This window comes from Panthera pardus, unplaced genomic scaffold (assembly GCF_024362965.1).
Source record: "Panthera pardus isolate Hobbes unplaced genomic scaffold, ASM2436296v1 HiC_scaffold_17, whole genome shotgun sequence".
NCBI classification, from domain to species: Eukaryota; Metazoa; Chordata; class Mammalia; order Carnivora; family Felidae; genus Panthera; species Panthera pardus.
In genome coordinates, this window is record NW_026526732.1 from 75,645,044 (window position 1) to 75,662,903 (window position 17,860).

The 17,860-nt window shown below is 35.8% G+C and overlaps 1 protein-coding gene across 4 annotated transcripts in view; it reads left to right on the forward strand.

Annotated features, from left to right (window-relative positions):
• The window catches only part of CEP162 (centrosomal protein 162), a 114,174-nt gene that overhangs the window by 18,890 nt on the left and 77,424 nt on the right, over positions 1-17,860 (forward strand). For 3 of the 4 annotated variants that reach the window (XM_019442777.2, XM_053904675.1, XM_053904676.1), the window contains exons 2-4: positions 7,413-7,528; positions 9,724-9,754; positions 16,484-16,597. In XM_019442777.2, coding sequence (XP_019298322.2) covers positions 7,413-7,528; positions 9,724-9,754; positions 16,484-16,597 — 261 coding nt within the window. Of the gene's footprint in view, positions 1-537; positions 606-7,412; positions 7,529-9,723; positions 9,755-16,483; positions 16,598-17,860 lie in introns of all 4 variants that reach the window. The other variant, XM_019442772.2, reaches the window with a different exon arrangement.

Genomic DNA, 17,860 nt, shown 5'->3' on the forward strand with positions numbered 1-17,860 from the left:
CTTATTTTTGAGAGAGAGAGAGACAGACAGAGTGTGAGTGGGAAAGGGACAGAGAGAGAGGGAGACACAGAATCCGAAGTAGGCTCCAGACTCTGAGCTGTCAGTACAGAGCCCAACACGGGGCTCAAACCCACAAACCGCGAGATCATGACCTGAGCCGAAGTCGGATACTTAACCAACTGAGCCACCCAGGCACCCCCGTGGTCAGTTTCTAATCTTTAGTTTATAAAGGATATCTGAGCCCTGAGACATGTAAAGGCACACATTTATGTGTAAAATTGTGTGTATTCGTGTATAAAGTTAAAAAATATGGCATTTTTTCTCTTTGTGTTAATTGATAGCGACAGTCTTAGGCTTTGAGGATTCTTTCTTTTCAAAACATTTTCTTTATAGCTCCTAAATTTTTAGTTGTTGATAGAATAAGAGTACTTGAGAAGAAAATATATGTTAGGGATTTTTAAAAAATATACATGAAAGATTGCATGGGAACCTATTATTAACATGTAATACTAAATTAGGTAATTTTTTTTTTTTTAGTAGTCAAGCTAATATAGAACTAACTGAAGGTAAACATGAGAATGAATCGAAACATGAAGAACTAGCAGGTAATTTTATTGGTTTTAAAATTTACAATATTTGTAAAGGTAGTATAACTTTTAATAAAGACATTGATAGAAAAATAATTAAAAGGAAAATGGTATCTTGGAAAGAGCTTTCTTTGAATGGGTAGAGTGAACTGCCTATGTTACAATCTGAGCTACTAAGAAATTGTTGAAAGTGCACTATTGCCTCATTTGTTGGGAGTGGGTGGTGGACCAATTAGGAAGATAGAAAAAGGACCATGGGAATCTGTGGAGCCAGGACGAGTATCTCTAAAGCGTTGGCTCTTCAGGTATTTCTTTTTGTCCTATGACTTTTAATGTGTCTTTGTCTTTGTTTTTATATTTAAAATGATTTTCTCATAGATTGTATATAGCTGGATTTTACTTTTCTATCTAATAATCTGACAGTTTCTGACTTCTGATTGAAATGTTTCTACCCTTTATAAAAGTAAATTCATTGGTATGGTTGTTTATTGTTCTGCCATTTGTTTGTTTTGTTGCTTTTGTCCTGTAGCCTATTGGATTGAGTACTGATAGCATTCCATTTTATCCCTTGTTTTGGCTTGTTAGTTACACTTCTTTGCTGTATTTTTTTTTTTTTTTTAGTTTTTCTTTTAAATTTTTTAAAGTATTATTAATTTATTTTGAGAGAGACAGCGTGAGCAGGGGAGGGGTAGAGAGAGAGGGAAACAGAATCTCAAGCAGGTTCCACGCTGTCAGCTCAGAGCCCCACACAGGGCTCAAACTCACGAAACCATGAGATCATGACCTGAGCCGAAACTGAGAGTCGGACATTCAACCGACTGAGCCACCTAGGTGCCCATTTTCTTCTTAGTTTTTCTATGATTCACAGTGTGCATCTTTATCTTATTAAAGAAAGTACATTCAAATAACATTATACCACTTTATGTGAGTCTTAAAAACAGTAAACTCCCTCCCAACCTTTTTGGTATTTTTGTCATATATTTTTCTTCTATGTGTTAAAACTCCATGATGCATTATTATTATTATTATTATTATTATTATTATTTGTAACTGTCTATTTAAAAAATTTTTCAGGAAGATAAAAAATTTATATACATGTAAAAACATTTATCCACTTAGTTATCATTCCTAGTTTTTTGTATTCTTTTGCATAGATTTGAGGATTTTAAATTTCTTATTTGAAATGGATTTTTAAAAATTAATTTTTAAATTGAAGTATAATTGATATGTAAGATATTATTTTCAGGCATACAACATAATTATTTGATACATTGTGAAATGATCACCATAGCAAGTCTAGTTCATATCTATCACTAGCGCAAAACATTTTTTTTCTTGAGATAAGAACTTTTAAGATTGATTATCTTAGCAACTTTCAAATACAGTTGAACCTTGCACAACATAGGGGTTAGGGATGCTGACCCCCTGCACAGTCAGAAATCTGTGTGTAACTTTTGGCTCCCTAGAAACTTTACTGTTAGCTTCCTGTTGATGGGAAGCCTTAATGAGAACCACAACAGTTGATTAACATGTATTTTGTATGCTATGTGTATTATATACTGTATTTTTAAAGTTAGCTGGAGGAAAGAAAATGTTATTAAGAAAGTTGTAAGGAAGAGAAAATACATTTACAGTACTGTACTGTACTGGAAAAATATCCTCATGTAAGTGGAGCCAGTTGTAGTTCAAAACCATGTTCAAGAGTCAGCTGTGGTAACTACCTAGTATTTTGAGTTTCTATGTAGTAATTTTTTTCAGCATGAAGAACCTGGGTCTACTAGGAAAAACTTCTAGAGTTTTGTTTTCTTTGATCACTTTAGCAATTTCATTTTGTCTTATGGTATTAGTTCTCGTGAGAAATCAATGATAATTCCTATTATGATTAATGTATATTGGGTCTTTTTTTTTTTTTTTTCAAGATTTTCTCTTTAGCCTGGTTTTGAAGCAGTTTGATAATGTATCTTGGTGTGCTGTTCTTGTATTTATCCTCTTTCGAGGTGGTTGAGCATCATTGATCTATGGATTTATACTTTTTTTTTTAATTTTTTTTTTAGTGTTTATTTTTGATGGAGAGAGAGAGACACAGCATGAGTGGGGGAGGGGCAGAGAGAGAGGGAGACACAGAATCCAAAGCAGACTCCGGGCTCTGAGCTGTCAGCACAGAGCCCAACGTGGGGCTTGAACTCACAGACCTCGAGATCATGACCTGAGCTGAAGTCGGACGCTCAGCTGACTGAGCCACCCAGGCACCCTTATGGATTTATACTTTCCATCATAATTTAAAAAAATGTTTTGTCCATGGGGTGCCTGGATGGCTCCATTGGTTATGCATCTGGCTCTTGATTTCAGCTCAGGTCATGATCCAGGGTTGTGGGATCAAGCCTCATGTCCAGCTCTGCACTAAGCATAGAGCTTGCTTGAGAATCTCTCTCTCTCTGTCTCTCTCCCTCTCCCTCTCTCCCTCTCCCTCTCTCCCTCTCCCTCTCTCCCTCTCCCTCTCTCCCTCTCCCTCTCCCTGTCTCCCTCTCCCTGTCTCCCTCTCCCTGTCTCCCTCTCCCTGTCTCCCTCTCCCTCTCTCCCTCTCTCCCTCTCCCCCTCTCCCTCTCTCCCTCTCCCCCCTCCCCCTCTCTCCCTCTCCCTCTCTCCCCCTCTCCCTCTCTCCCTCTCCCTCTCTCCCTCTCCCCCTCTCCCTCTCCCTCTCTCCCTTTCTCCCTCTCCCTCTCTCCCTCTCCCTCTCCCTCTCTCCCTCTCCCTCTCCCTCTCTCCCTCTCCCTCTCCCTCTCTCCCTCTCCCTCTCCCTCTCTCCCTCTCCCTCTCTCCCTCTCTCCCTCTCCCTCTCCCTCTCTCCCTCTCTCCCTCTCCCTCTCTCCCTCTCTCCCTCTCCCTCTCTCCCTCTCCCTCCCTCCCTCCCTCCCTCCTCCCCCACTTTGTCTCTCTCTCTCTCTCTAAAATAAAAAAATAAAACATTTTTTAAATTGTTTTGCCCATTAATTCTTCAAATATTATTTCTGTCATCCCCTGCCCTCTGACTTTAATTATAATTATGTGAAATGACTAAATTTTGCCCCACAGGTAACTAAGACTTTCATTTTTTTAAAGTTTTTTTCCTGTCTGTTCTTCAGTTTTTATTACTGTGTCTTCAGGTTCACTGATTTTTTTCTTCTTTCTTTTGATCTTTTGTTAATTCATTGAATCTTATATTTTTTTTCTTTCAGTCTAGAAGTTCAATCTAAAAGTTTTGGGGCTTTTTAAAAAAATTTCTTCAGTATCTTTTCTCATGTTAATTTTTGAAGTTCTTAGCATTAAACATATTCTGCTGATCCCAATGTTTGTGCATTTGTAGGTCTCTTTCTATTGACTGCTGCTTCTCCTAGTTAAGGTCACATTTTCCTCCTTGTAAGTCTTAGTGATTTTTTTTATTGGGTGTTGGATATTGCAGACTTTTACATTGTTGAGTGTCTGCATTTTGTTTTCTTCTTATAAAGAGTGTCGAGCTTTGTTCTGGCAGATAACTGATTTTGCTAGCTTGATCCTTTCAAGGCTTTTCTTGTGCTTTATTAGAGGAAGTCTAGAGTAGACTTCCACAGTACAGTTTGACACTAGGAGTAAGGCACAGCCTTTTTGAGGTTCCTACTGAATGACCCTATTAAACAATGAGGATTTTTTCTACTTCAGCTGGGTAGAGCTCCAGAGTCTCACTACCCCTTGTGAGCTCTGTGAATTTTCCAGCCTGTAGCTTTTCAGTTGCTCAAACTATACAAATATGACTTAATATTTAGGAAAGACTCAAGGAGACCTCATGCAGATCTTTAGAGCTCTGTTTCTACATAGGTATTTCCTCTGTTACTGCCCTACAACTTCCAATTGCCCAGGTTTTCTGCTCTTATCTCTGTCACCTTAGCACAGTGAGACTGTCCTGATCTTCCCCTCCCTGCTTAACATTCATGAATGTATGTACCTTCAAGTTCCATAGGGCTCACCTCACTTGTTTTTCTTTTTTTAGGAATCATATTTTTGTGCTGCCAGTTGTCCAATGTCTGTAAAGAGTTGTTTCATATATTTAGTCCAATTTACTCATTGTTTACAAAGTTCTTGAAATCCAGGATAGTAGAGGAGAAAGTCCTGTAGGTTGCATCGTATTCAAATTAAAATTTTCAGGGAAATTTTCCCACAAAGAATGAAAATGACTACAAAATCTATCATTCAGATCTTATACATTGACTGTTATTTACTTTATCTGAATTTTAAAAAACTTCTTCTATTTATGCAAATAATATTTTCAAAGTTGCAAAGTTAGGGAATATAATAATAGAAATAGTACCTTGAATGTATAACATCTTTGTCTCAAAAAGGTTAGAACACTACAAATAAATATTCTCATTGTTTTCCAAACAATATGGAAGAGCCTGCATATTATTATCTCTGGGATTTCTCATGTGAAAACCACCTTCTCAATGTGGTTTTACTCTTTCATTTTTATATAAACTTAATTTGCCTTAATGTTTCTGAAATCTCTGATACGCTGTTTTATTTCCACTTATTTCTCATTTGTTGTCATCTCTGTATCTACCAATGATTTTTCCTTAGTTTACTCATGACAAATTCCTGGAGAAGGGATTGGTTATTTATATGTTATAGTATTTGCCTGTAGATGATTCAGTTACAAAATGCAACTAACAAAATGTAATTTTGAAAAATGCACATTAGCACTTTTTCCAATCCAAAATAATATTTGGCCTTATTAACTTTTGATTCAGATTAAGTGCAACACTAGCTATAATAATGCTAACAAAGATAATTATTACTAAATGTAATAGCTAACACTTTTAAATAGGGCATATGATATACCAGCCACTCTTCTAAACACTTTAACTCTTAATCTTCTCAGCAACCATTTGAGATAAGTGCTATTAGCATCCTCACTTTACAGATGGGGAAAATGAGGCAAAGAGGATTTGTGACCTGCCAATGATTCTAGACTATAAGTAGTAGAACCAGGAATTAAAGCCAAGCCTTCTGGCTCCTAAGACTTTATTTTTAAGTAACCTCTATACACAATGTGGGGCTTGAATTTACAACCCGGAGATTAAGAGTTGCATGTTTTACCAACTTGAGCCAGCCAGGTGCCCCTCCTGGTTATGCTCTTAAGTGCTATGGTATACTATCTAAACTGTTTCGCATACTGCCTCTTTGTAGTCAAACAAACACTATTTTCCTTCTGTTGATTTCAAGTAGTTCTCAAATCCCACATAGTTGTTTAAGTTCATTGTCATACCCTCCCATATTTTCTTTCCCACGAAGAATATTAGAATTTTAATCATGTTATACTGGTTCTAGAATCTAGAAGTATGTCTAATACAAAGTAATTTCTTGATAGCTGTTTTGTGAATTATGTCTACTAATATTTAGAAAATAACTGTTTTGCAAATTTAATTATGTCTGCTAATATTTAGAAAATCTCAGTGTTCTTTCTTATATGGGAGAGAAACAAAGGTCAGCTTCTCAGCCTCAGAATATAGATAATTGAGTAGTTAACAACTAAGCTAGTTTATTTACCTCATGTACTATACCCACTTTGTATTCTTATGAACTAATAAAACAGAGATGTTTACCTTCAGAAACATCTCTGTTTAACTTCTAAGCCCTCTCAAATTCATTTCCAGATTTTCATTATTAATTAAACTCAAGTTTTCCTCTCCATTCTAAAAGACAGCCATTCCAGAAGCAGACTCTCTAGTACCTCATACAGTCTTTCATTCATCAGGCCATCTTGTTTCTGAATGTTATCTAATTTTTGAAATATAGTTAAGGTCATGTTTATTTCTGGAATGATGGTTTCCACTCTGAAAAGGTCACAGATCTCAGTCATTCCTTTAAGGGCAATAAACAAGTTAAAAATTGGGGAAGTGGGGCACCTGGGTGGCTCAGTCGGTTAAGCATCTGATTTCAGCCCAGGTCTGATCTCACAGTTTGTGGGTTTGAACCCCGTGTCAGGCTCTGTGCTGACAGCTCAGAGCCTGGAGCCTGCTTCAGATTCTGGGTCTCCCTGTCTCTGCTCCTCCCCCACTCACATTCTTTCTTTCTCTCTCTCTCTCTCTCTCAAAAATAAATAAACGTTAAAAAAATTGTTTTTAATTGGTGAAGAAATCCTGGCCAGATAGTCCCTTCCACACCTTCTCCAGAAGTAGTCTAATGGCATCATGTTAAGATGGACACACCTTTCCCTTCTGGTGTAACATAACTGAGATATGATTTGGGACATTAGCTGAGAAGTGCCCAAGATTGGGAAATGTTAGGTCATGTAGAGCCAGTATTTACCCAAGGGAAGGGCTAGAGATAGACCTTTCATAGGTACTGTTTCAGGCTTACATTGGAAATAACCTACACAGACAAAAAAAAAAAAAAAAAAATCAAAAAAATAAGCAAATTTAACAATTGTGTTTAACAACATCAAGGTTTCAAAAAAGCACTGCCTTTTATAAGTAGGGTATTTGAGACTTTGTCTTTAGTGTTAAAGTTTGTTTTAAAGATATAAAAATTTTTGGACAGTTCTAGAAATTTTTAGTCTGTTAATAATTTAAAAGATTAAAATTTAAAACTCTTATAACTATTTGAAAGTACAAGATGACAAAATAAACTTAAGTCTACGGATTGAATTCTGATTAAATCTTTGCAAAAAAAATGTTCTCTAAAGATATCTTTATGTAAATATTTCAGCAAAGTATTCTTATGCAGTCTCCTTTCTTTGGAACTCAGCAGTCGTTTATTGGAATATGACTTTTTTAACAGTGTGATTCTTGTATCTTTTTAAATTATTTTCTTCAGAAAATTACAGTGATGATTTTGAAGACGAGGAGGATATTGATGCACCTTTGACCACTAAAGAAGAGACTAATTCCAAAGAAAATCCCAAATCTGAAAAAATACATGTACCCAAACAGGTGATGCATCAATTATATATTTGACAGTTTTGAAATTTCTTTCATCACCTTAGCTGACTGTCACTATATGGAGAGCTCAAAATACAAAGTTCTTTATTGTCTTTCTCATTGTTGTAAAGCTATAGGTCTCTTAACACTCAGACATTTTCTTAATTCAGGATGTCAATTGTAATAAATTTGGCAATTGATTTTCTTTCTTTTTTTAAAACTTTTTAACATTATTTATTTTTGAGAGACAAAGAGAGACAAAACATGAACAGGGGAGGGACAGAGAGAGAGAAGGAGACACAGAATTTGAAGCAGGCTCTAGGCTCTGAGCTGTCAGCACAGAGCCCGATGCAGGGCTTGAACCCACAAACTGCGAGATCATGACCTGAGCCAAAGTCAGATGCTCAACTGACTGAGCCACCCAGGTGCCCCTGGCAATTGATTTTCTAGAGGATCTCTTTTGGCAAGTAATTTCCTTAAGCTTTAAAAATTAAAATTTTAATTGAAATCTCAAATCTAATTTTTAAACAGGTATATTAAGCTACACTTTCTTTGGTAGATCTTGTCCTTGTGAAATACAAAAAACATCTCTCCTCAGTATTTATGCTAGTAGTGACATTACTGTCTGAAACTTATTAGACTAAGATCATGAATTAATTCATTACTTCATTCATATTCAGTGTTGCTATACTTCAGATCTCTTCTTAGTTCTTAGCAAGATTGGCTAAGGGTATTACTACATAATGTCTGCCATATAGAACTCTCTGAAGCTACCTATATTAACAAGTAGGATAATTACTATTTGTTATGTTAGTCTTTTTTTTTTTTTTTAAACGTTTATTTATTTTTGACACAGAGACAGAGCATGAATGGGGGAGGGTCAAAGAGAGAGAGGGAGACACAGAATCTGAAACAGGCTCCAGTCAGGCTCTGAGCTGTCAGCATAGAGCCCGACATGGGGCTCGAACTCACGAACCGCGAGTTCATGACCTGAGCCGAAGTTGGACGCCCAACCGACTGAGCCACCCAGGCGCCCCATTATGTTAGTCTTGATCTATATAGTCAGGTCTCTTTGGGGACTGCATGTTTTAAACATGTGTGAAACCATAGACTGTCTAAACAGAAGCAAGAAATACTTCCCAGGTATCAATAGATACTCTCATTTTAAATATACCTGGTGCTTTGTCACTAGTTGTCTCTATATCACTCAGTTTAGTGGGGAAAATAAGACCTTTAGAAATACATGAAGATTAATGTGATCTGCTGGCTTTCCTTAGAAGCTTACTAGCATTTATATTTGGAATATGGCAATTTAAATATTTTATGAAAAATAAGTCAGTAGAAGACACAGTGGTTTGATATATTAAGGAAATATAGGGGTGCCTGGGTGGCTCATTCATTTGAGCATCTGACTCTTGGATTTGGCTCAGGTCGTGATCCCAGGGTTGTGGGATTGAACCCCACGTCAGGATCCATGCTGAGGGTGGAGCAGGCTTGAGATTCCCTCTCTCTGTGCCCCCTCCCCTGCTCAGGCATGCACTCTCTCTCTCTTAAAAAAAAAAAAAAAAGAGAAAAAGAAAAGAAAATATAGGCCTGCATAAAAATGTGTCAGTGTAGAAGGAATTAAAGCTCTGTTATTATGGAATAATCAATCCTACATGTTGCCTATCCAAGTGGAGAATGTAGGTGACACTAATTATAAAACTTATTCTAACGGAATTTATAATTTTGATAAATTTCAATTATCTTGCCATTTGGTGGCCTGCCTCTTTGAAAATTTTGTCTCTCAAAATGTAACTGAAACAGACTACAAATTATAGTTGATCATTAATTTTGAAAAGAAGAGAAAAGTGATTGATGATGTTATAGCAAGAATCTTATATAAAGTATCCATGTTATCTTGGAGTTCAAAAAATAGAATTTCTAAGCAAGGTGAATGAGCAGATGGCATCAAGATTCTTTAAACAAGGCTTATAAAGGCCTAAATTAATTGGTAATTGCTACAGTCCTGAAGTTCTTTCATAGCTATGTTCTCTAGTCTTGTAAAATTATTAGTGAATGGGAGTAATAAAAGAAATCTGGAAGATATATTTCTTTCTCATGATGGAGTAAAACACTGGTTTTCAAATTTTGCTACTATTTGCATTGTGGTCATTTTATGTAATTTTGGTTTCAAATAATATGATTATTTTCTTCTTTTAATTAAGGAAGAAGAGAAAACTGGCATGCTGGCTAATGGTAAATATTACATATTCACATATTTAGATAGCAAAAATTGGTCTATTCAGAATAGTATCAAAATAATTCTGCACAAATTGCTATCTGTCTTTTGTTTTTAAATATCTTTAATGAATTAAAGTCCACAGATTTTCTCAATGATAGGTCCCTTATGCTTGTCTTGAATCCTTCCTGTTATATGTAAGAATATATTATTTTTCTAAACGCTAGGAGCAGATGGCATTATGGGTAAATTCTACCAAATATTCAAAGATGAATTCATATCAATTCTTCTTAGAATCTTCCAAAAAAAATGGAAGAGGGAATTCTTCCAAACTCATTCTATGAGGCTAGCATTACCCTGATAACTAAAACCAGACAAAGACACCTCCAAAAAAGAAAACCACAAGAAAGCAATCCCATTTACAATACCATGAAAAAGAATAAAATATTTGGGAATAAACTAACCAAGAAGGTGAAAGAGGTGTACACTTAAAACTATAAAATATTGATGAAAGAAATTAAAGAACACACAAATAAATGATACTCTGTGTTCATTGATTAGAAGAATTAATGTTAAAATGTCTGTATTACCTAAAGTGATCTACAGATCCAATGCAATCCATATCAAATTCAAATGGCATTTTTCACAGAAATAGGAAAAATAATCCTAAAATTTACATGGAACCAAAAAAGACCCCAAATAGCCAAAGGAATCTTGAGAAAAAAGAATAAAGCTGGAGGTATCACACTTCCTGATTTCAAATACATTACAAAGCTACAATAATCAAAATAGTATGGTATTAGCATAAAAAAACCACATAGATCAATGGAATAGTAATCAAAATAGTATGGTATTGACATTTTAGAAAGACTCATAGATCAACGGAAAGTCCAGAAATAAATACATGCATATATGGTCAATTAGTTATTGATAGTGGTACAAAGAATACACAGTGAGAAAAGGAATAGTTCTTCAGTAAATAGTGTTTGGAAAGCTGGATAGCCACATGCAAAAGATAAAACTTGACCCTGTCTTACCCCATACACAAAATTGAACTCAATGGATTGAACACTTGAACATAAGACCTAAAACTGTAAAACCCATAGAAGAAAACATGGGATAAGCTCTTTGATACTGGTCTTGGCAACAGTTTTTTAGATTTCATACCAAAAGCAGAAATAAATGAGGTTGATTGCATCAAACTAAAAAGCTTCTGCACAGCAAGGGAAACCATGAACAATATGAAAAAGCATTCTGTGGAATGGGAGAAAGTATTTGCAAACTACATATCCAGTACAGGGTTAATATTCAAAACATACAAGGAACTCATACAAACTAATAGCCAAAAAATGGCCAACAGGCACATAAAAAGATGCTTAACTTCACTAATTATCAGGGAAATGCCATTAAAAACCACAGTGAGGGACAACTGGGTGGCTCAGTTGGTTAAGTGTCTGACTTCAGCTCAAGTCATGATCTCATGGTTCGTAAGTTCAAGCCCTGCGTTGGGCTCTGTGCTGACAACTCAGAGTCTGGGGTCTGCTTTGGATTCTGTGTCTGCTTCTCTCTCTGCCCTCCCCTGCTCGCTCTCTGTCTCTCTCTCTCAAAAATAAATGAACATTAAAAAAATTAAAAGAAAAAAACACAGATATTACATCATGCTTGTCAGGATGACAGTTTTCAAAATGATTAGAGATAACAAATGCTGACTAGGATGTGGAGAAAAGGGAACTCTTATTTGCTGTTGGTGAGAATGTAAACTGGTATAACCACTACAGGAAACAGTATGAAGACTCCTCAGAAAATTAAAAATAGAACTATTACGTGATCCAAAGTCCCACTTCTGGATATATATCCAAAGAAAACAAAATTATTATCTCAAAGAGATATCTATAGTCCCCTGTTCTTTGCAGCATTATTTATAATAGCCAAGTATGGAAACAAGCTAAATGTCTGTCAGTGGATGAATGAAAATGTGACACATATATACTAATGAAATGTTGAGTCCTAAAGGAAATTCTGTTATTTGCAACAGTATGTATCACTTGGCTATATTAAATAGCAAGACAAAGGTGAATATTGCATGGTATCACTTACAGATAGAGTTTAAAAATAAAAGTTGAACCCAGAAACAGTAGAATGAGGTTGCTAGGAGCTGAGGGGTGGGGAAAATGAGGAGAGATTAATAAAGTATAAACTTTCAGTTACAAGATTAAAAAAAAAAAAGTCTGAGAAAAAAAAAGTCTGAGAATCTATATAACATAAGTACAATTGTGTTTGTTATATAATTAAAATTTGCTAAGAGAGTAGAACTTAGCTGTTCTCACCAAAAAGGTGATGCATGCCTTAATTAACTCAGTTGTAAGAATCCCTTCACAATTTACATAAATCATCACATTTTCCACATTAAATATATTACAGCTTTGTTTTTCAGTTATACCTCAATAAAGCCAAAGAGGGGAATAAAAAGATGGTTAATTAACAATAGAAAGTGTAATTTACAGAGTCTCAACCAGTGGTTATGTTGGTATATGTTTAACAGCTATATTCTGGAAGAAAAGAAAAAAGCCTGTTTTGGACAGCGTGCTTGTGTTTATGGTGTAAACACTTACATCATAGATGATTTTAAGACATCAATATGAATATGCAAATCAGTCAATATGTTAAAACACATTAACAAAATGAAAGAAAATACATTGCTCCACCCATGTCATTGCAAATGATAGGAGAGTATTATGCTAAGCGAGATAAGTCCGAGAAGGACAGATACCATATGATTTCACTCCTATGTGGAATTTAAGAAACAAATGAACAAAGGGGGGGGGGGGGCGGGGAAGAGAGAGGGAGGTAAACCAAGAAACAGACCCTTAACTATAGAGAACAAACTGATGGTTACCAGTTTGTTGGGGGGATGGGTTAAATAGCTGATAGGGATTAAGGAATGCATTTGTTTGGTGAGTTGTATGGAAGCATTGAACTTCAGCATTCACTGTATTGTACAACTGAAACTAATATTATGTTGTATGTTAACTAACTGGAATTTAAATAAAAACTAAAACAATAAAAACCCTGGAGCATCTTACACACAAAAAAATCCATTTGACAGAGTTCAACATCCATTCATGATTAAAATTCTTAACAAAATAGAAATTACACAATAAAGGCCATGTGTGAAAACTCTGTAGCTAACATTTTAATCAAAGGTGAAAAACTGAAAACTTTCTCTTTAAGGTTCAGTATAAGGCGAAGATTCCTCCTCTTCACACTTCTGTTCAGCATTGTACTAGAAGTTCTAGTCACAGCAGACAAGAAAAAGAAATAAAAGGCATCCAAATCAGAAAGGAAGAAGTAAAATTGTATTTATTTGCAGATGGCATGATCACATACATAGGAAACCCTAAAGACAACTGGCAGAATTAATGAATTAAGTTTCCAGATTAAAAAAAATCAACATACAAAACTTAATGTTGTTTTTATAAACAAAAAACAGAATAAAAAACTTAGGAATAAATTTAATCAAAGAAGTGAAAGATTTTTACAGTGAAAATTAGAAAACATGAAGAAGACATAGATAAATGGAAAGACATCCTGTGCTCATGGATTGGGAGAATTAATACTATTAAAATGTCCTGACTGCCTAAAGTGATATACAAGTCTACGAGGTAATCCCTATCAAAATCCCAATAGCGTTCCCTATAGAAATAGAAAACAATTTTAAAATTCATAGGGAACCACGAAAGACTCCAAATAGTCAAAGCAAGCTTGAGAAAGAGCAATGCTTAGAGGCATCATCCTCCCTGATTTCAAAATATATTACAAAACCATGGTAATCAGAACAGTATGTTATTGGCAGAAAAGCAGACCTATAAAACCATTGCAACAGAATAGAGCCTAGAAATAAATACACACATCTGTAGTCAACTGATCTATGACTGATCTACAAGAAGAGGGCCAAGAATGTACAATGAAGAAAGGATAGTCTCTTTAATACAGGCATACCTCATTTTATTGCTCTTTGCTTTATTGTGCTTCACAGATACTATGCAGCGTGGCAACACTGCGTCAAGCAAGCCAATATATCAGTGCCATATTTCCAACAGCATTTGCTCACTTCGTGTTTCTGTGTCAAATTTTTGTAATTTTTGGAGTTTTTCAAACTTTTTCATTATTATATTTGTTATAGCAATCTGTAACTAGTGATATTTGATGTTACTTTTGTAATTGTTTTGGGGCACCATGAACCATGCCCATGTAATATGGCAAACTTAATCTATAGATGTTGTGTTCTGATTGCTCCACTGACTGGCTCTTACCCCATCTCTCTACCTCTCTTCAGCATTCCCTATTACCTGAGACAAACAATATTGAATTTAGGCCAGTTAAGAATCCTATAGTGGTTCTAAATGTTTTAAGTAAAAGGAAGAATCAGATGTCTTTCCCTTTATTTTTTAAAAATTGTTTTAAGTTTTATTTTGAAAGACACCAAGACAGTACAAGTGGGGGAGGGGCGGAGAGAGAAGAGACAGAATCCCAAGCAGGCTCCGTGCTGCCAGCACAAAGCCTGATGTGGGGCCCGAACTCACAAAACCATGAGGCCATGACCTGAGCCAAAACCAAGAGTCAGATGCTTAACTGCATGAGCCACCCAGGCACCCCACACGTCTCTCACTTTAAATCTGAGGCTAGAAATGATTAAGCTCAACGAGGAAGGCATGTCAAAAATCGAGATAGGCCATGATACACTTGATCATCCAAGAGTTCTGATAGAGGTATGAGATTCATGTTATTCCCATGCCCGTGTTTCATAACACAACATCCATTCTACAGCCCATGTATCAAAGAGTAATTTTGATGTTTAAGTCTTACTTAAAAATTACGTTTCATAAAACTATAGTTGGGCTACTTAGTGATTCCTCTGATGGATCTGGGCAAAGTAAATTGAAACCTTCTGGAAAGGATTCACCATTCCGGATGTCATTAAGAACATTAAGGATTCATGACTTAGAGGAAGAATGTTCCCAACATATAACAGGAGTTTGGAAGAAGTTGATTCCAACCCTTGTGGATGACTTGGAGTGGTTCACAATTTCAGTGGAGGAAGTTAAGTGCAAATGTGGCAGAAGCAGCAAGAAAATAAGAATTAGAAGTGGAGCCTGAATGTGTGACTGAATTGTTGAAACCTTAGGGTCAAACTTGAAGGGATGAGGAAAAGTAGATTCTTGAGAGAATCTCATCCTGCTGAAGATGCTGTGAAGTTTGTTGAAATGACGGCACAGGATCTAGAATATTACATAAGCCTCATTGATAAAGGGGCAGCAGGGTTTGAGAAGATCAACTCCAATTTTGAAAGTTCTGTGGGTAAAGAAGTTCTCTATGCTACAGAGAAATCATTCGTGAAAGGAAGAGTCAATGTGTCAAACTTCACTGTCGTCTTGCTTTAAGGAAGTACCACAGCCACCCCCACCTTTAGCAACCACTCCTGATCGATCAGCAGCCATCAAGACTGAAAGACCCTCCACCAGCAAAAAGATTACAACTTGCTAAAAGCTCAGAGCTTTACCAACCTTTCTTTTTTTTCTTCAACGTTTTTTTTTTTTTTTTTTTTTATTTTTGGGACAGAGAGAGACAGAGCATGAACGGGGGAGGGGCAGAGAGAGAGGGAGACACAGAATCAGAAACAGGCTCCAGGCTCCGAGCCATCAGCCCAGAGCCTGACGCGGGGCTCGAACTCACGGACCGCGAGATCGTGACCTGGCTGAAGTCGGACGCTTAACCAACTGCGCCACCCAGGTGCCCCACCAACCTTTCTAAAACAATAAAGGCTCAGAGCCCGGAGCCTGCTTCAGATTCTGTGTCTCCCTCTCTGTCTGTCTCTGCCCCTGCCCCGCTCATGCTTGCTCGCTCGCTCGCTCTCTCTCTCAAAAATAAAACGTTAAAAAAAAAACTTTATATGTGGAATCTAAAAATGTTACACTTGTAGAAATGAGAGTAGAATGATGGTTACCAGGAGCTAGGGGAGGGGGATATGGGAAGATGTTAGTTAAGGAGTACAAAGTTTCAGTTATACAAGAGAAGTAAGTTTTGGAGATCTAATGTACAACAGCATGATTATACTTAATACTTGAAATTTGATAAGAGGGGAAATCTGAATTGTTGTCACCATACGCACACACAAAAGGTAACTATATAAGGTAATGGATATATTAATTAACTTGATTGTGGTCATTATTTCACAGTGTATACATATGTCAAAACATCAAATTTACTCATTAAATATATACAATTTTTTGAGTTTATTTATTTTGAGAGGGAGCGAGCCCACACAAGTGAGAGTAGGAAAGAGAGAGAATCCCTGTCAGCACAGAGCCCATCACGGGGCTTGAACTCAGGAGCCATGAGATCATGCCCTGAGCCATAGTCGGATGCTTAACCAACTAAAGCCACTCAGGCGCCCCAAATATATACAATTTTTAACTGTCAACTATATCTCAATAAAGTTGGGTGGGGAGAATACCTTTTTGTTATTTTTCACGGGCCCTTTGCATCCCACACATAAATGTACATTAGATTTGTATATAAGTATAGTTATGTGTGTTAATGTGATCATACTTATTACAGATATATGATTATATACTCTTTACATGTAAATATCTTTGTTTTTATACAGCTTGCATATGATTAAAATACTAAATTGAAGGAACTGTACAATTGCTCTAATTTTTTTTTTTTTTTTTATATTGTTCTAGTGGTACTGCTTGATTCCTTAGACTCTGTTGCAGAGGTCAACCTTGATGAACAGGACAGAGCAACTAAGCCAAAGTCCCTGCCAGAAATGACTGATAATGAAATGACAGGAACAGGTAAAAGTGAAAAACTGTTCTCTAAATACATAGGAGTTTATGACTAAATGACTTTATTTCTAGATAAGGAAATATAATATATAATAATATATGTAATAGCTATATCAACAATAAAAATTTAAATCCCACATTTTTTACCATATTTAACAACTTAAGTAATCTGAATTTGATAATGGTGACACTTAATGCTACTAGGCCAAGTAAAGTCTGTTTTTAATAAAAAATAAATGTATGAAAGCTGTTGATACAAAGTGTAATACTATAGGTAATATTAAATAATTTTCTCTGCCCCTCTAGAGTATTCTGTTAAATTTGGAACATGTAGGAGAAATGAGATTTTGGTCTTACTTTGCTTTTCATTTTTTCCTCTGTGCAGGAAAAAGTTAAATCACATTCCAAAATTCTAATGTACATTGAACCATGCCTTTTCAAACTTGTAAAGCGGTGGAATCCTTACCTGCAAATGAAATCTCATGTAGTATTCTCTGTGTAGATAAAAATGGTGTTTTATCAGTATAAATCTAAATGTTTACATTTATAATGTTTATTTATAAAGTTAGTGAGAACAGTAATGGTATTTTGAGTTTTTTAAAATCATAAGTTTCAGATATTTGTTGTATTCTTTTTTTTAAGTTTATTTATTTTGAGAGAGAGAGAGAAAGAGAGCGTGAGTGGGAGAGGGGGAGAGAGAGAATTGCAAACAGACACTGCACTGTCTGCACAGAGCCCATCACAGGGCTCAAACTCACGAGTGGTGACATCATGACCTGAGCCGAAATCAAGAGTCAGACGCTCAACTGGCTGAGCCACCTACGCACCTCAGATATTTGTTATATTCTTTTTTTGTTGTAGTTCTTGTATTATCATCAGACTTCTGATATGTTTGTATATTTTATGTTTGTTGTATAATGTAAAAAAAAAATCTTGGTTTACTGCATAAATGTTGCAAATGAGAACTTTTTAATCATCTTGCTTTGAAAGTCTCAGTTGACCAGTATGGTCAATTAAACCAATCCAGATACTTGGAACAAAAGAACAATAGAAATGATAAATCCCTAGTGAACTCTAAACATCTGCTTGCATTTTATTTTTACTTTATTTTATTTTTTATTTCTTCTTTTTTATTGGAGTATAATATACCCATAGAAAAGTTCATGTATCATAATAGTGCCACCTGATGAATTTTCATAGCATGAATACACCCATGTAACCAGTAACCAGATCAAAAAACAGAGGGCAAAGTCCACTCAAGGTCTTATTTGT